The 18,638-nt window shown below is 43.6% G+C and overlaps 2 protein-coding genes across 3 annotated transcripts; both read left to right on the top strand.

Moving 5' to 3' along the window:
• Positions 1 to 324: 324 nt before the first annotated feature.
• Positions 325 to 11,258, top strand: crata (carnitine O-acetyltransferase a). Of its 2 annotated transcripts, none has more exons than XM_010889681.5 (13): positions 325 to 713; positions 2,000 to 2,332; positions 2,714 to 2,832; positions 4,194 to 4,247; positions 5,502 to 5,667; positions 6,000 to 6,174; positions 6,772 to 6,950; positions 7,181 to 7,281; positions 7,381 to 7,500; positions 7,690 to 7,812; positions 8,983 to 9,181; positions 9,615 to 9,752; positions 10,102 to 11,258. In XM_010889681.5, the coding sequence occupies exons 2-13, from the start codon at positions 2,036 to 2,038 to the stop codon at positions 10,315 to 10,317; spliced, it is 1,887 nt and encodes a 628-aa protein (XP_010887983.2). In that variant the 5' UTR covers positions 325 to 713; positions 2,000 to 2,035; the 3' UTR covers positions 10,318 to 11,258. The 2 variants fall into 2 exon arrangements, with proteins under 2 accessions (XP_010887983.2, XP_010887982.2); XM_010889680.5 differs by having other exon boundaries at positions 2,045 to 2,332.
• A 726-nt stretch (positions 11,259 to 11,984) lies between these two features.
• On the top strand, positions 11,985 to 15,530 carry cdk9 (cyclin-dependent kinase 9 (CDC2-related kinase)). The gene is made up of 8 exons (XM_010889679.4): positions 11,985 to 12,088; positions 12,242 to 12,355; positions 13,289 to 13,370; positions 13,507 to 13,597; positions 13,831 to 13,997; positions 14,176 to 14,347; positions 14,911 to 15,059; positions 15,160 to 15,530. The coding sequence occupies exons 1-8, from the start codon at positions 12,048 to 12,050 to the stop codon at positions 15,523 to 15,525; spliced, it is 1,182 nt and encodes a 393-aa protein (XP_010887981.1). The 5' UTR covers positions 11,985 to 12,047; the 3' UTR covers positions 15,526 to 15,530.
• The last annotated feature ends 3,108 nt before the right edge of the window (positions 15,531 to 18,638 follow it).

Raw genomic sequence — 18,638 nt, forward strand, 5'->3', positions numbered from 1 at the left:
CATGCCAGTTTGGCATTGTTTATGAAAAAACAAAAAAATCTTTGTAATGTAAAAAATAAACATGTTTCTAATGCCCCTATGGTATGAAACGGTGATCATATGTGAGTAAACAACTGGTTGTTTACATATGGCAACGTTGGTTCATTTTCATTAATTATTTTGAAACGTTTGCATGAGTCACCACCAAACATCCTAAGATTAGTTGCAGCTGGTCAGGAATGGTCAGAAGCGAAAGTAGCATTTTTTTAAAAATTGCATGACCTTTGATCACGTGCCTTTTGTAAAGTTCATTCACCTGTACTACTTCATGTAACGTTTTGTATCACGACACGATGGAACACCATTTTAGAGATTTGTGACCAGCGTTGATTATCATCTAGACAGAAGTAATCTGTTAGAATACACACTTTGATTTTACACTTTTGATTGACTTGAATTAATATTTTAGAGAAGTGATTCAGTACACTCAGTTCACTGAACAGATATGAATCATTCGCGAACTGTACACTAAAGCATCATTACGTTTACTGTGTCAGCTGTCATGATGGCGGAATCGTAAGGGAGGGGGGGGTGTCTCGCACTTGGATATGCTTTATGATCCGTTTAAATTGAGTTCAGTTAGGAATGAAAAACGGATCGATTCTGTACTTTGAGTTGTGGGGGCGTTTCTTTGAGAATAATCGAGAATGTTGGGGATTTTGGCCAGGACGATGGTGAGTACAGAACCCTCAAACCTTACTTGTAGGCTACCAATCTAGCTTCCCGAAGTAAAGAAAATGTTTGTCGCGTATCTAACGTTATGGATCGCAAACCAGGAGCATTCACTCTGTATACACTGGCTTTTTCACGTTAACTTTACTTGTAATGCAAATTACATGAATGTTATTCGTCACTACAAGCCAATACTGTGGTTGATACGAAGCCTAGTAATCATGTTTGTGCAGTCAGCGAACGATTCCTTCTACTGACTGTGGACTGAATAATTGTATAATGCAAACTAAACAGGCCGCGATGTGCACTGTCAATGGACATCAAGCGACCGCGCACTGTTACCGCAACTACTAATTTATAATGAGAGAGAAGCCAGGTGTGAGGTAGTGAACATTTGAGACATCAAAAGTAATTGTCACAAAGCGTTCTTACAAAACACCCAGCCTGGAAGCCCAAAGAGCATGGTGAACGTTTCGCGATAAACAACTACGGGGGTTGTCGGTGTCTTGGTGGACATTCCGAGTCTTGTTGACTCTTGTTGCTCAGTTCATCTGAAAGAGTCGGCTCATTGGCTCCCGAGCGCCTCTTCCTTTAAATGCTTAAAAATAACTCAACGCAAGAACACAGGCTATAATTGTTAGATTTTCCATTTAGGAAAAATGCACACGGAACACATATATAATACATATACTCTCCCCGCTATTTATTGTTTCTGCATTGCGGAAATGAATTTTGTAGTGAATATTTCTGTAACTTATCTGCACGTTCTCGGGCTAAAAGGTGAAGGATTTTCTTTCACCAATGTAATTCGGTTTCCAAGGTTCACCAAAAAGATCTGTTCATAGAATGACATCAGCAGATATTGAACTTTTGTGGCGCTAAGCTATCCACTCAGTCAATTCATTACTGTCCAAAAAAATGCTGATTTGAAAGTGTTCTGTGGTTTAATCCTCAGAGTAGAGAAACATGGTTTTGCCTGTCTTATTCAACATTTTACAAAGAAAGGCCTACACTACAGAAATGGAATGTAAGGATTTTGGGTGAAAAAAAAGAAGCAATGCTTATTATCAATTCAAATGTGGTAGCAACCGCAATCTCAATTTTTGTGAATGTTTCTTGGATGTTTTAGCCTGCCTCTAATAAGGTGATGTAGTTGATTAACATTTGATTTGGCCAGCTGGCTATTGCGCCTGGTGTAGAACACCTTGTATTGACAATTACAGAATGAGACAGTTGTTATCTAAAGTACGCATGCATAAAGAATACAATGTGACTAACTACATTACAGTGTCCGTGCCGCAGGCTCTGACAAGTACACCACACTATGTCCCAGGCAAAAGACCTATGGCACAAGGTGAAACCTTGTGGGCACCTGGTGAGGCCTGTGGCACCCACACAACTCCCTGGGCGCTACCTGAGCCACCAGGAGGGCCTCCCGAATCTCCCGGTGCCTCCACTCCAGCAGACGTGTGAGCGCTACCTGGCCGCTCTGGAGCCCATCGTGAACGAGAAGGAACTGAGCCACACCAAGGAGCTGTTGGCGGAGTTCCAGGGGTCTGGGGGTGTTGGTGAGAGGCTGCAGAAGGGTCTGGAGAGAAGGGCTCACAAGACTCAGAACTGGGTAGGTTGGCTGGAACCGAACGCTCAACTTTAGCACTGCAAAAACAGATTGCTGCTGTGTGTAGCATTACCCACTGAGAAAAATATGTTGAATGATGTCTTTTTAAGTCCATGGCTCAGTTGCTATTTACTCAAAGACGAGGCTAGTCATTTGCTGGCATTGTACCACTAGCCCGTGGGTATAGTCTCAGAGACTGCTGTTGTTTTCAGATAATCAGAATAAAATCCTAATGCCACTTGGTGAGTGACACTTGCACACAGACATATGTTATTACACAAAAGTTCTTGAGGAACCACCAAACCGCTGGACAGAATACGAACTTCTCAAGCGCAACATCGAGACTTGCATCTTGATTTTGTCTGACTTCACCCCCCCCCCCAGCTTTCAGACTGGTGGCTGACTACTGCCTATCTGGACTACCGGATGCCTGTGGTCATCCATTCTAGTCCCGGTGTGGTCTTACCTCGCATGGAGTTCAGTGACCGCCAGGGACAGATGAGGTGAGGGGACTTTTCTTCACACACCCCAATCAGGACATTCAGGATATCACTTGAGCGTGTTTTCATGTAATAGCCTTGACACAATTCCATATTAGGAGTTAAGACACTCTTATCCAGAGGAAACATTGTTATTACAGCACTGCTACTACTGTTAGTTGTTTTGTTGTTTACATTTTTTTTTTTTTTAAATAGCATTGTCGAGTACAAATAATTTTGTTGTGTAGTTTCCTTGTGTACTTGTCTTCCGTGCTTATGACTACTTCAATTTGAACCGTCTTTAGCAGGAGCAGTTAGGGTTAAGTTCGTGGCTCTAGAGCACACCCAGAGATGCTTTTTGCTTGCCTGGTCGACTTGGCATTGAAATCAGCGAGTTTAACAGTGCAACGCTCTTTGCCACTAGGCTATCTGTGCAATGGCAAAAAAACAAACATGGGTCTGGTGTCATTCACGTGTTTATGTCAGCACAAGCAAATGTCTCATGGTATCTGTTTCCTGCTGTTCACCTTAGTGCTAAAGTGTTGCCAACTGGGTGACATTCCACTCTGGGGTCAGTTTGCCCTGTGTGCTTTACAGTTTTATATACAGCGCTGCTCTGACATTTGTATAGACTACCCACAGGTCTGTAACCAAACCCAGCCTCTATTTTAAGTGCCGTGTCACTGAAGTCAGATGGTTCAGATGGGTCTGTATATGACATTGTGGGAAAGAAATGACTTGACCTGAAATTACTGTTGTTGTTTTCACCTCTTTGAACATTCAGCACATTTATTTCATTAGCCCCAGAGCTCCGGAAAGAATTAAGAGACCACTACAAATTGAACACTTCTTTTCCTCACTCACAACTTTCCTTTTCAACATTTTTTGTAAAGGAAAGAAAAAGGTGCTGTGGTCACTTCATTTTTTCCGGAGCTGTATATGCATGCAGATTCGAACACTTGTTGTTATGCTTCTATTGGCTGCCTGCAGCAGAGATAAGGCCTGCAAATATGTTTTGGAATATCAAATCGCAGTACATATGATCATCATGTATCTTGATAATATTGTATTTTGAGGTGCCTGGCATTTTCCAGCCCAAAGTGAAATGATTCAAGCTTTATCCAAACAATGCAAAATAAAAGTAATACGAGAATCTAATATATAAGAACAAATAATTATGTGAAAAAAAAAAGTTAAGGTAAAACAGATAAAAAGTATCAAGTCCATAAAAATACCTTAACTTTTTAAAGTGTTAGCAAATAAATATTAATTGTACTTTGTGAAATACTTCACATGTAGCTGAATGTTTGTTACCCATTTTCACTTGTTCACATCATTCAAATGGATTGACTTCAATTTGTTGTGATTGTAATCTTTTGACCCAGGTTTGCTGCCAAGCTGATTGCTGGCATTTTGGACTTCAAGACAATGATTGACAAGTGAGTACCCGTTTTTCTTGTGGTGTATTTCTGACAGTTTATCCAATTACATGTTACACTATGACAGTTGCATTTAGATGAAGGATTTGCATTAGAAAGTTTTTAATAAAAAAATAGTTTTTTTATATATGTATATATGTATGTGTATGTCTGCTGAAGGATGAACAACTATGGAAAAAAGAAACTCTGCAACACTGAACTCTCCAGCAGTTGATTATTTTAATTTATTCATTGCACAGCAACAAGTCAGCTGCAAGTGCCATGCATTGTTCTAGCTTCACATTGTTGCTGTTTCACCTCATATAACTCCATGGTCAGTTCCCAAAATATGTCTTCTGCTCAAGATACATACAAGGAAACAGTTACATCCAGGAACAGGGCCTGCTAACCCCAAGATCCTCTCTCTATGCTGGTATCAGTATACTCAGATTTCAGTATTAAAAACAAATGTTTCCTAGTCTAACAGTCAATTTTTTACAATAGATTTTGCATAGCAGTTTAGCAGGTTTATAATCAATAAACAGAATACAGTTTTTACACAAACCTATTGGCATTCATAATACAATTAATACACATCCTAATGAAGAGAATGAAATGAATATAAAGCTACTCGTGCTCTTAAAAATTATGTCCTGTACTGTAAACTGATGAATGTCTCAGTTGCCGACAGACACCCCCTGCAGTTCATGAGATCTAAAGACGAAGTCTCACTCAATGCGTGGAAAGCAACACTACTTGTTCAATGAAGAGCACCATGTTAGCCAGGTCCTCCACATAGTCAATGAGTTTATACACGTCCGGTTCGGTGTACCTCTGTCGCCGCAAGATTCTCATTGCTAGTGTGAATTGAATATGGTATTTACGTATTATGTGCATTTTGACATTAAATGGTTGTTGTAGTCTGAATAGGCTTTTAAACCACCCAAGGCCATAAAGAAGATGTGTTAAGTTGACTCATTAGACTAAGATCTTACTTCACTTCCATAATCCTGCTGAGACTGATTTAGCCAAAAGGGCTACTCAGGAAGTCCTAATAGTGATTTCTGTCTATATGCTATCTATATGCCTAGCCAATCATTCTGAGTTTGTACACAACTTTGTCATCCGTAGATAGTTTTCTTCAAAGCTCTGTGGTTTGGTTCCCAGCAAATAACAAATATACCCTGACTTCAATTGGAACCATATATTCCTCTCTAAAGGCTTGAATGATCTTGGGTCATTACTTGACAGTCCATGTGTCGGTTTGGTCCACAGCGAGACTTTGCCAGTGGAGTACCTCGGGGGGAAACCACTGTGTATGAACCAGTACTACCAGGTGCTGTCGTCGTGTCGCATCCCTGGGCTGAAGAGAGACACGGTGGTCAACTACTCCCGTAGCTCCAGGCCGCCCACTCACATTACCGTGGTGCACAATTTCCAGGTAAACCAAAGAAACACTGGCTTTCCTTTGAAGCTCACATCCACAGCATGACTACTTTGCTTGGATACGGAGCAGCGAGGGGAAACTGCTCCTCCCTGCCAGGCAATGGTCAGACCCATACATCCCTACCAAAGCTTTTTTCTTTCTGAACGCCTCTGATTCTCTTGGCACAGTGTAACCATCTTCTCCTTTCAGCTAGTACAGCAGAATAACTGCCCAGTTGCTGAAAACCCCTCTGAAACACAGAATATCTAAAACAAGTTAAATATTTCAGTGCTTGAATGTTTCATGCGTGTAGCGCTGACGCTGTGTCTCGCCTCTCGTCGGGGCAGTTCTTTGTGCTGGACGTGTACAACAGCGACGGAACCCCGCTAACGGTGGACCAGCTATACATACAGCTGGAGAAAATCTGGAACTCCTCCCTGCAGAACAACAAGGAGCCTGTGGGCATTCTCACCTCCAACCACCGCAACACCTGGGGCAAGGCCTACAGCAGCCTCATCAGGGGTGAGGAAACCGGGAGAGTGAACACCAACGGGGAGGGTGTGGTTGGCGCACTGGGTCTAAGTTGGCACAAATTCGCTTTGCGAATTTTTTGTGAAGTAGTGTGGGTCGGGGGCTGGGTTAGACCTGTTTTGAATCCGGTCTGAACTCAGGCTCCACAGTACAAGGGTAGGACGACGTGAGACGTGGTAGAAAATAAACAAGTTCACAGGACCGGCGTGTTGCTACATTTGTTTAGATTAGCATTGGGAATGTGAGCAGTGATCAGAACATTTTGTTATGAACTGGCTTACTATGAAATGAGTGACAGTAAAGCAGCTATGCCATGATCTCGTTGAGTAGTTAGTTGAAATTCATCGTTTATTTTTTTAAATTATTGCAACCCTTGTACCACTACAATTTACTCCCAGTCATACCAAACACAGAAGCTAGTCCCATAGTGGTGCCGAGATATGGAACATTACAATTGTTTCATTTGAAAGGATTAGTTGAATTCGTTTTTAAATCCTAATTCAGCATTTCTTCTGAATTATCAATATATTATTAATCCGTAGGTCTGTATTAATCCGTATCTACGTTCCCTTCCCTACCTCCACCAAGACAAGACCAACAAGAAGTCGGTGCAGTCCATCCAGACGAGCATCTTCACAGTGTGTCTGGATGCTGCCATGCCGCGTGTCTCTGAGGAGCTGTACCGCAGCCGGGCAGCCGTCCAGATGCTTCACGGTGGGGGCAGTCGCTGGAACAGCGGCAACCGCTGGTTCGACAAGACCCTGCAGGTGGGCACAACGGAATACATGCGTGGACACTCACCAGCCGCTGAGTTGGGTACACCCGTCCAATATCTGGTGGAAGCCCCTTTTGTCCCCTGTCACGTCCAGGTTTGACGCGTTGTGCGTTCTGTAGTATGCAGAGATGAACACCTCAGACACGCCGTGTATACGGAACACCCACAACATTGGGTTTACTCTTTGTTGTCTTGAGTCCCCAACTTTTCCCTCGTTTCCAGTTTATCGTCGGCGAGGACGGGTCGTGTGGTGTTATTTATGAGCATGCCCCTGCCGAAGGGCCGCCCATCGTGTCCTTGATCGACCACGTGGTCGAGTACACGTGAGTACCCCTTTGGCCCATCTCCAACCACGTAATGAGCAGAATGGGATTTAGAACCTGTACACTGACTGTTTCCTGGCGTGTTTTGCGGCTGACCAGGAAGAAGTCTGAGATTGTGCGTACCCCCATGGTCCCCCTTCCGATGCCCCGGAAACTACGATTCAACATCACGCCTGAGATCAAGAAAGACATAGACGATGCCAAGCAGAACATGAACATGTGAGTGTATATATAAAGTACGTAGAAAGGTATATGTCATGATTCTGTTTCTGTGTGTGAGACTGATTAGCAACCAGATTTGACGGCTACTGTTCTAGCCCACTGTTGTTGCTGTAATTCATGAATTAATATGCAGTTTCTGTATAGGCCTTCACTTAAATAATCAGTATTTTGTCATCTGCTCTCCAGAATGGTACATGACCTGGATGTCAAAGTCATTGTCTTTTCTCATTTTGGCAAGAACGTCCCCAAGGCCCACAAAATGAGCCCAGATGCCTTCATCCAGATGGGGCTACAGCTAGCCTACTACAGGTGATTCACTATACACCCTTTCAGTAACAGAAGTTGGACTGGGTTTTTTTTTTTTTCAAAGACAATTTGAGTTTGTGAACTGTCTTTGGCACTCTGCTTGGAACCGGTTCTTTGTTCGGATGCCTTGATGAAAGTTGTGGCTTTCTTCTGGAAAGATATCAAAATAGCTTTTCAGCGAAAGGTCAAAGAAGGCATGTTGGATGTAATTGAAGCTACACACCTAAGTGATGGGACACTTGCATACAGGATAGTGTCACAGAGGTGAATGAGGTAGTTTTAGCGGAGTGCTGCTAATGTACACAGAATGGAGTCCATCTCATAAAATCAGTCCTGGAGGTCCATCCTTAGATTCTGCCAGGGGTGTGGACAGCAGAGACTGAATACGGACGGAAGAAACCGTTTTCCCATCCGGCTGGACAGTCCTCTGAAGAAGGTTGCCGAGTCTGCTGATGAGGATGTGATGGTCGGCGTGATTGAAGGCTTTGGCTAAAGCGATAGAAAATGGTGGCACAATACTGTGGTGTTTAGAAGTGTTGATTAACAGCCACAGGCAGCTCTGGGGCCTTGATAAACCGGAGAGAAAACACCGTGACTACAGATAGTGGCTTATTGTTTGGTGTTTGATGACCAAACATTTAAAAAAAAAACGTTAGACAGGCAAGGCAGGAAGGAGTCAACTTCAAGCGTGCCAGCATTGAAAGTAGGAATGACGGCAGCAACTTTCCAATCCTGCGGGATTACATCTGTTTGTAATGAGAGGTTTAACAGGCAGTTAGTCTGAGGTGAGATAATGGAGGCAGACAACCTAAGAGGAAAAGCGGTTCGGGTTGTAGATTAAACAACTCCTTACTCACCTCAATTCCCAGTACTGGATGAAATCATAATAATTGGGGCACTTTTCATTTGTGTCTCAATTCCTGGCAGGGTTTCTTTTGCATTACTAGATAACAGGAAGCATTCAGGGTGAACTGCACAAATGGACAGGAAAAAAAGACGTGTTTCTTTTCTTTTTTTGATTGAAGATGTTTTTCAAAAGCATTTCATGCAGATATAACCCAATGCTTTAGACTAATCGTGGCAGCGCCGACCTAACGGCCCGACTCCCCCCGCCCAACCCCAGCACTCCCGCGGCGTCTGCCTGACTCCCGTCATTCTCTCTCTGTCTGTCAGGATGTATCTGCAGTGCTGTTCCACCTACGAGAGTGCCTCCCTGCGTATGTTCAGGCTGGGTCGCACGGACACCATACGCTCCTGTTCTGTTGACTCCGCTAACTTCGTCAAGGCCATGGACGATCCGGCCAAACCAAACGTAGAAAAAGTGATCTTACTGGAGAAGGCTGTCAAGGCCCACAGGGCGTACACCGACATGGTGAGGTTCATGTCCGTTGCGGAAACAAACTGTTGTGTCCTTTAGGACAGGGTTTACCAACCCTGTTCCTGGAGACCTACTGTCCTGTAGGTTTTTTCTTCAACCCCATTTGTGATTAACCTGATTTAAGATTTACATCCAGCTTATTATCAGAATTAGGTGTGCTAAGTTAGAGTTTAAGTGAAAACCTACTGGGCAGTAGATCTCCAGGAACAGGGTTGGGCAAACCTGCCTTAGGACATGATGCCCCAAACTGTGCACATTGCCATAAAGTGCAAAAGTTAACACAAAATGTTGTCAGTGTACTGCATGCTAACGTTTAGTATTTCATTGGGATCTCCATTAGGAGCAAAGCGTTTCAAACAATTTCAAGTGGATGACGTAGCCTGTATGAACAAATCAATATGTATGTTTGTGATGTGGCTGTGTCCAGGCGATCCGGGGCCAGGCCATTGACCGACACCTCCTGGGGCTGAAGTTGCAGGCGATCGAGGACCTGACCTCCCTGCCTGAGATCTTTATGGACACCTCGTATGCTGTGGCCAACCACTACAACCTCTCCACAAGCCAGGTAGCCAGCCAACTTACTGCACAGGAGCCTTTCTCTTGTGTCCCCTCACTGTCTTTTTTTTTGTTGCTATGTGACTTCTTAACTGATGCGATTGGTTGATTAAACAGCGATGCCCTGATTTAGTTCTGAAGTACCGCCTTCTTCATGTTTTGTCCTCTCCGCACAAATGAGACGGCTGCAGCCTAACTTAAGGGTTAATTTTGCCAGTGGCCAAACACTCACTGTCCCGTTTTATCACATGCAGAAGCAGGCTTAGATATTAGTGGTTACCTAAAATGAGCTCTAGTTAATGCCTTTGATACCCTAAGGAGTGGCTTACTCTCCCGCTTTATCTCCCGCCCCCCAAAAGGTGCCAGCCCAGACAGACTGTGTGATGTGCTTTGGGCCTGTGGTGCCTGACGGCTACGGCGTGTGCTACAACCCGATGGCAGAACACATCAACTTTGCCGTGTCGGCATTCAACAGCTGCGACAAGACTAATGCAGCCCGCATGGCCCAGGGCCTGGAGAGTGCTCTGCTGGACATGAGGAGTCTGCTGGAGAGCACGCCCAAGGCCAAGCTGTGAGAGGCCAAGGCCCGGGCCTTGTGATGGCCTATCCCGGGTTTCACACTAGGCCAGGTCAACGCAGATCGCCTGATACAGCTTAAGGCCATTTGAGATCCTGGTCCCAGGCCTGAAACACCAACAGATTGCTTGCATCAGACTTGGTCCACATTAGGCTTTCACAGTCTGACACAAGACTACCATTATGCACCTCCGACCTGGATCAGAACTGCTCGGGTTTTGTCTGTTGGCGCACCTGTTTTCATTTGAAGTCAAAAACTTAGTGGTAAAAAAGGCATCACTCACTGCCATATTTTCCTCTAAAAAGGGCAAAAAACAAAAAAGCTGTTTAACAAGAAAAGGGGTTAGTGTGGGATGGGTAACCAGATAGCATGCTCTGCTGACAGCCTTATAGGCATGGTATTTGGTCACCCATTGCAAATCATTGCAGTCCCATTTTTACCGTAGATGGTTTGTTGTTTTTAATGATCAAAGGATTTTATTGAATGTAATATTAAGGCTATGAAATGTATTATTGATCATATGTTTTCAGGTTTACTTGTACAGATTGAATCATAGTTTTGGTATTTCAATTATCTTCATGGGAGAGCCTGTTGTCTGGTTCCCAATCTGTCTCCACATTTCCCATTGGACGGAACAGGGAACAGGTTAGCAAAATAACATATTTAGAAGAATTGATCACTAAAGAGAAATATTATTTTGATTGTATTTAAATTCTGTAACACAAAAAAAGTATGTACACTTTTGGAAGGAATTTTAGCAAAAACAGAGCGTTATGTTTGATAGAGCAATTGTGGAGGTTGGCTGTGGGAATGTTCATTGTAACACACTGTACTTTGTGCTTTATATGCTTTCTGTTAACATCAAAAATGTGTAAATACAGTTGTTAGAATTTTTTAAGCACTTCAATATGCTGATGATTAAACGGTAAACATCAAGTTTTCCAGCCCCTGAAGATTTTGATTAAAAAAGGTTAATGTATTTTAAATAGCCTAGTATGAAAGCTCTTCGAAGCAGGTCTGAATAGAAATGGTTTCAACTATGGTTGATAAGGACAGTTGTCCCATTTGGCTGTGAAGGTGACTGCTGGAAACCCCCAGAAGCATAAGTGCACCAGGAGAATCATTAAGTAAATATCTAAATATTGTCTAGAAAAACAGATACTGTCACAGTCCAACCAAGATTAATGTGAAACACAGCAACATTGGCATGGCAAACCAAATCGGTACACAGGCTAGATTTTTGTAGTTGGTAATGTAAATAGAATGAGGTTTAAATGATGAACTAACCCTAAGCGTGTGATATATATGTCTGACCAGCGGATGTCACTACTGTTCACTTAAAAAGCCAGCTCCTATGGGCTGAGGTGGATGCTGGGACCTGCTGATTCAAGTTGGAAATTATGTAAAATAAGTGACATTCTCTTTCAGCATAAAAAATTTAGTACATCGGCTCTACACTGCCAGATGGCTATACAACACAAACACATCTGGCACCAGACTAGCATTCGTTCATGAACACAGAAACCGGTTGACGGCAGACCCATTACCGTTCATGTCAGTTTAATAGTCATAATAAAAACAAACTAGAAGTACGTGCAAAGCAGGGTTTCATGGTGCTGGGTTGTTTCTGTGTGTTGTTTTGCATCGCGATGTGTTGGCGTCCCCACTTTGTGTGAAAAACTACATTACCCATCTCGCACTGGTGATTCGCGGATTCATCAAACAGGGATGCAGCGAGACAAAACCGGAAATGCCACCGGGGCTGAAAAGTATGAATATATTCATATTTAATGTCCTTTGTGTGATTTCACGTTATTTAGGGCTTATGTGAGCACATTCTGCATGCTGTGATATACTTATATTAACGTAAAATTGTGTAATTCTGGCAAAACCTTTCGTTAACGTGACACTACTTTTCTCAGGCCTGACCGGGAGGCCGCCATTATGTCCAAATACTACGACGGAGTCGATTTTCCTTTCTGTGACGAGTTTTCTAAATATGAAAAACTTGCTAAGATCGGCCAAGGAACCTTTGGGTAAGATTACTAACTAGTGATTCATTTGTAAAAAGGTTGATGACATCCTCATTACTAACTTCAATGATATGTTGTTCTGCTAGCTATAGCTTGGCTAGCTACCTACCCATCTAGTAGCTTACACTATCTTGATGAAAGACATTCCAAGATATAATTGTCCAGTTAGCCTGCAATGTAAAATGTATTTGTATTATCGACGCGAGTGTGCTGTTGGGTTTTTGGGGTTTCTGGTGTTGTACATAGCCACTATTTTACGACGTAACATTGCATCGTGACATTATTCCTTAGCTAGTAATATAAAAAAAATATTCCGACGTCCTATCCAATATCCCTCGAATACGACTAAGTTATCTTATAATTCGTTCGAGTCGAGGAGCAATGCCTGAAGGTTCTACAGAGGTCTAACTACAATCAAGTCATTCACAGTCAATACTTGAGAAGTGAAAAAAACATGGCTACTTATGCACATATGTATGTCCTCTGTGAAGTTGTGCCATTATGTTAACTGAAATCCATGTTTTTTTTTTTACTAAACCTGGTAGCATAAACCCTGAATGAAGATTGGTGGCAAACAGTGGTATTTGAGAGTTTTTGTACAGTGTGTATGCAAGTCATTTGTCTGCTGGACTAATTACAGTAGTGCCTGGTATCAAGGCTATCATCGTGTGTTGTGCTTAAAAGCAGCCCTAAGCCGAGGTAGAGGCTACTGATACCACACCCCCTTGCGCCTTGAATTGTAACCATAGTCATTAAAGGACCAGTATTTCAGTCTATTTTATTAATACATATGTTGGCAACTCTCTGTAAAGGTTGGATATACACAGCATACTTAAAGTGGCTAGTTTCTGCTGGGGAAAAAAAAACACAGCATAATTTCTACTCTTGTCGTCGGTTTTATGTGACATTGAGTGTTCTCCATTTGAACTTTTCCAGGGAGGTGTTCAAAGCCAAGCACAGACAGACTGGGAAGAAGGTAGCCCTGAAGAAGGTGTTGATGGAGAATGAGAAGGAAGGGGTACGATATCTCTTTTTAGCTGCCCTTCATGAGCATAACATGACACATACACCCACACACACACACATCAAGAGATGCTTGATGTCAAAGGCTGCATTATATTATAGTAGTGACCATCGTCTTCTCCTTGAAACAGTTTCCCATTACTGCTCTGAGGGAGATCAAGATTCTGCAGCTCCTAAAACATGAGAACGTCGTCAACCTAATAGAGATCTGTCGAACCAAAGGTGTGTGTTAGTCATGCTGCTTAAGTCTCTGCCCCCCAATATGAGCGTTGTTGTGCGGTATCCCTTGGGATCCCTGCTGCTATATTTCCAACTTGCATGCATCCTTATGTATTATGTGTGGTAAGGTCACACAAGAGTTGGGGAATGTTTGAGTACAAATCCAACCACTGTGTTGAGCTGTGGTTAGGACTGATAATGTAGTAAAATGACTGAATGTTGTCGTCAACCCGCAGCCACCCAGTTCAACCGCTACAAAGGCAGCATCTATCTGGTGTTTGACTTCTGTGAGCACGATTTGGCGGGGTTGCTAAGCAACGCCAATGTTAAATTCACCCTGGCTGAGATCAAGAAGGTTATGCAGATGCTGCTGAATGGACTCTACTACATCCACAGAAACAAGGTGAGTGTGCCTGGACAGGCTCTTTTAAATTAGCGCCAGCAGGGTGTGGGTCGGCCACGTTATGAAAACAGGAAATAATCTAAATGTTCTTGACTGTTAATGTCAATTCGATTGTACAGTACGACAAGCTTTTTTTTCTCTCAACCAAACGCTCCTGTCTTCTCTTGTTCCCTCTCAGATTCTACACAGAGACATGAAGGCGGCCAACGTGCTCATCACCCGAGACGGCGTTCTGAAGCTAGCTGACTTTGGGTTGGCGCGAGCCTTTAGCCTGGCAAAGAACAGCCAGGGCAATCGCTACACCAACCGAGTGGTTACTCTCTGGTACCGCCCCCCAGAGCTGCTACTGGGTAAGAAGACACTTGGCTGAAACATTGTGCGCACTATGGCAGCGGTCCATGTCGAAGCTACTTTTAACCCCTAGTTCTGTCAAATTGGATTTCTTTATTGTAGATCTAGCTTAGCTGTTTGTTTTAGGGAAAGAACAAAAATTATGATTTCCAACTTGGTGATTTGGTGGTTTGACTACCTAGCGGGGAACACTGCCTAGCAATATGGATTTGAGTCAACTGTTTTTTTTCCTAAGTTAGCATTTCTTAGCATAAACTGTCTTTATCATTAACTGTTAGCCACTATCTCAGGCTAGTTAAAAGACGTTTAAATGCCCAGCAGTGCAATATTAGGGCTTGGTATGGTATCCTGACATTAAAATGCTATTCAACTACTTCAAAACGACCAACTGTCAACATACCACAGCTTAGTGGTATGAACTGCTCATTTTTTTCACAGACATTTGAAAGTGGCAAAGCTCAAGACAGGAAAAAGGGAGAGCGGACAAATGAATCCAAATGTAGCTGTACAACGTGTGTAACTCAGTGCTATGTAAACGGAGAGCTCGCTGTTTCTTGGTCAGGTGAGAGAGACTACGGCCCTCCCATTGACCTGTGGGGAGCCGGGTGCATCATGGCCGAGATGTGGACGCGCAGCCCCATCATGCAGGGCAACACGGAGCAGCATCAGCTCACACTCATAAGCCAGCTGTGTGGCTCCATCACTGCAGAGGTATGGATGGATATATGTCTATATATTCACAGGCCCAGAGGTCACGCACACGCACAGAGGTCACACCCACCCATTCCATTGTTAACCTGTTCCCCATTAGGTATGGCCGGGCGTGGACAAGAAGTATGAGCTCTACCAGAAGATGGAGCTCCCAAAGGGCCAGAAGAGGAAGGTGAAGGACCGGCTCAAGGCTTATGTCAAGGACCCGTATGCCCTGGACCTGATTGACAAGCTCCTGGTCTTAGACCCGGCCCAGCGGACAGACAGCGACGACGCTCTGAACCACGACTTCTTCTGGTCGGACCCCATGCCCTCGGACCTGAAGAACATGCTCTCCACGCACAACACGTCCATGTTTGAGTACCTGGCCCCGCCCCGCCGAAGAGGTCACATGCCCCAGCAGCCAGCCAATCAGAACAGGAATCCAGCCACCACGAGTCAGCCGGAGTTCGACCGGGTGTTTTGATCGGACGACCAAGGTAGAGGCCGAGCTTAGGACTGTTGCAGGACAGGAAGTGTCAGGTCCCAGTTTGGCGCGGGATCGACTGAAAGTGAAGGTTACAGAGGCAACGAGAGGGACGTGTGAACGTTTCTTCAAGACGTATTGTTCTCTTTTTCACGTTGTCACGTGGCTCTTCCCTCTGCCTTGGATGTCTGATGAAGCATTGAGATTGTACTGGATTACTTTCAATAACTGTCATGCCTACTTGCCCTCTGAGATCTGAAAGGGTGAACTCTGACCCTGGAGAGATTCTGTGCTGTTCGGTGTCATGCCAGTCACAATGTAGCGCACCTAGTTTTAAATAATTAGCTGGTCAAAAATGTGATTTAGGTTAGTTACAACTGGGGTTGGATTGACAACGTAGAGGAGGGCGACTCTCCAGGAACGGTGTTGGAGAACGGAACTGAAGAACAGATTAGGTACTATGTCCAACCTTTGGCTACATGAACGCTAGATGGAGATATTGCCCTATCAGAGAAACCCATCGATTCCTTTCAGAATACACCAACACGGGAGAGGAAGCACACTATTGGATAGGCATTCAACCATCTATTGGAAGTAGATGTGTTCAGTAGTTGCCCTTAGGACAATTCCACTAGTTCTGGAACATCCTGTTTTCACAAGAAACACACACACACACAACAAAGGATTGACACATGCCGTCATGACAGTTGTTTTCATTGCAATAGCTGACGGTTCTTTTATTTTTGTTTCATGTTTTGTTATTATAGAAATGTCTCTTTTTATATTGTTTGATCATGAGCTGTGCCAGGTCTCTGTAGTGTGTATACAATACGTTCTCAGTGTAGTTACACTAATAAATCTCACTGATGCACTGGCATTTCAAGTGTTGTCCTTAATGACATTGGTGTCACTGTCTGGAAAACGGCATCTTATACCAGGTCTCAGGAAGCACTTTTCCAATGTTAAAATGTAAAGGTGATTATGAATTATCAACAGGTTGTCTATAGAAAGTTCCGCCATATTGACTTTTCACCAGCTGGTATTTTGCCATTCTTTTCCTCGTCAGACTTTTCAGAGCTTATCAGATTAGTCAAAAGACGAGTTAGTGGAAATAAGATTAGAGTTGAGCTTTGCGTGTAACAGTTATGGATTCCGCTATAGACAGCCTTGATTTTAAGTCAGTGTTTAATTTTTATTGCCTATATGGTATTATTTTCCTTGGTTTAATAACAGGCCTGAGACAAGCTTGTTTTATAGTTCTGATGGAGTAGTCATATTTTTCTAAATGTAAGGGTACAATCTGCAATGTCCATGTAGACTGTGTTTCCAAAACTAGGTATTTCCATGTAACTATTTGCCATACAATCCTGTGCCCCTTTTTCCCAGTGGTAGTAGTAATTGTAATACCTTTCTGAGAAACTGATGTGGACCCCCTCAGGGGCAGTATGTCAGCTTATAAAATGTGGTGAAAAGGGTATGATAAGATGGTCCGGGCTAATTAGTGGTTCACAGCTAGGAAAGGTTTGGGAACTGCTAGTTCAGTAACGCTCTTAAGGAGCTTTCCCCTGATCCCATTACGTGACTGTGGACCTGGCGCTCTCATGGAGGAATGAAAGGTGAGCTTCCACTAGGGCCATAGAGATTATTTATGTTATTTAGAGGTTTTGGGGGTTGGGATAGGATTTTATTTTATATGGGGGAGTTGCCTCCCCTCCCATCAGTTTGACCTGGATGGAGAGTGATCATCCAATTGTGCCTTGGGAGAGTGTGTGAGCCTCCCTATAAAGCATACTCAAGAAACACCAGTGACCCTGTGTTTTCAGGATAGTGGATACCAGCAATTCTGGCTCTGACAGTAAAACAATACATTCATCCGGTCATTACTTCTACAACTTTTGTGACCTTCTGGCGACCTCAGCACGGGGTCCTAGATCCAGGTCACAGCCACGCTTTGACAGAGCAGGCAGTCATCTACGACCGGACTGCGAGCTCTCAAACCTACACCACAACACAGCCCCCGCCCGCTCAGAGGCAGAGTCGGGGAGGTGTGTAAGTGTGTAAACGTAAGCCAGGCTCTCGTCGCCTCAGCCCGCTGTGCTTAAGCCTGTTAGGGCACCATATGTAGCCAGATTTAGATTGCAGGAGATGCAAATGACACATTCTGGACTGTGGCTTCACTGCGTTTTGTAATTTACTGTCTCAAACATTTGATTACGCCGAGGGTTTCCACTTGCATGCTTGGCATAGCATTGTTAGCCATGCTGTGGCTACGCTAAATCCAGGATCTGACTGCCTGGATAGAATCCTAAATGAAGGATGAAGTCAATGGCCAAGGCTCGAGAGGGGGATGAGGTCTGTAAGCAGTGGACCTTCATTGATCAGCTTCATTCGACAATCTTCACACAAAGTGGGGGTCTTTGCCATTGCTGAACATCCTTATAGATTTAGCCATATGAGATGAATGTGTTCCTGGGAATAAACCACTCTACCAACCAGGGTAACTCAGGTTCAACGTCATCTGCTGTGGCCCAGTTCCATGTCACCCAATAATGTCACCCCGGTACCGCGTTGTCAGGAAACAGGACAATCTTGCAAACAGTTCAAGTTCCTCATTAAGAGGTAATGCCAGGCTGTATCCCGGCACATGCCACTCACTAATACCTGGTTGAAGCATGGCCAGTTAAGATTACCTCGAGGCTTTAGGTCTTAAATGTGTGCCATATTGTATAGCTGCATTTTGGTGTGAGTGGCAGTGGCTGATAAGAGTACAGTGAGGAACTTTGACTGCCTTTGGCCCACCAATGGGAGTTAGCGGTGCTGATTTGTCAAAAAAGACAGCCAAATACAAAGAGATACTGTATTGCGTTCCTGGAATTCATGGTCTCTCAGAGACATGAAGTCCTCAAGTATTGTCTTTGATTTTTATTCCAGTTCATCTGAGCTCATGTGTTCTTGAACGTCACTAACGTGAAGTCCAAAGCAGGAACAATATGATCTGTATTGGCAGCTTATTATACATATGGCAACTGATGTTACCGTTTTGAAATCTGCTGATGATAAACACTGGGATGATAAGTTACGGTTAACTTTTGAAAATGGGCTACGACATTATA

The sequence above is a fragment of the Esox lucius genome, chromosome 14 (assembly GCF_011004845.1).
Source record: "Esox lucius isolate fEsoLuc1 chromosome 14, fEsoLuc1.pri, whole genome shotgun sequence".
NCBI lineage: Eukaryota > Metazoa > Chordata > Actinopteri > Esociformes > Esocidae > Esox > Esox lucius.

Excerpts from the sequence above, each read along its gene's own strand:
- crata (XM_010889680.5), top strand. The coding sequence starts at position 687 with ATGTTGGGGATTTTGGCCAGGACGATG. Across the intron at positions 2,333-2,713 it reads CTCACAAGACTCAGAACTGG|CTTTCAGACTGGTGGCTGAC; the intron begins GTAGGTTGGCTG and ends CCCCCCCCCCAG. Across the intron at positions 7,813-8,982 it reads CTACAGCTAGCCTACTACAG|GATGTATCTGCAGTGCTGTT; the intron begins GTGATTCACTAT and ends TCTGTCTGTCAG.
- cdk9 (XM_010889679.4), top strand. The coding sequence starts at position 12,048 with ATGCAGCGAGACAAAACCGGAAATGCCACCGGGGCTGAAAA. Across the intron at positions 12,089-12,241 it reads AATGCCACCGGGGCTGAAAA|GCCTGACCGGGAGGCCGCCA; the intron begins GTATGAATATAT and ends TACTTTTCTCAG. Across the intron at positions 12,356-13,288 it reads ATCGGCCAAGGAACCTTTGG|GGAGGTGTTCAAAGCCAAGC; the intron begins GTAAGATTACTA and ends GAACTTTTCCAG.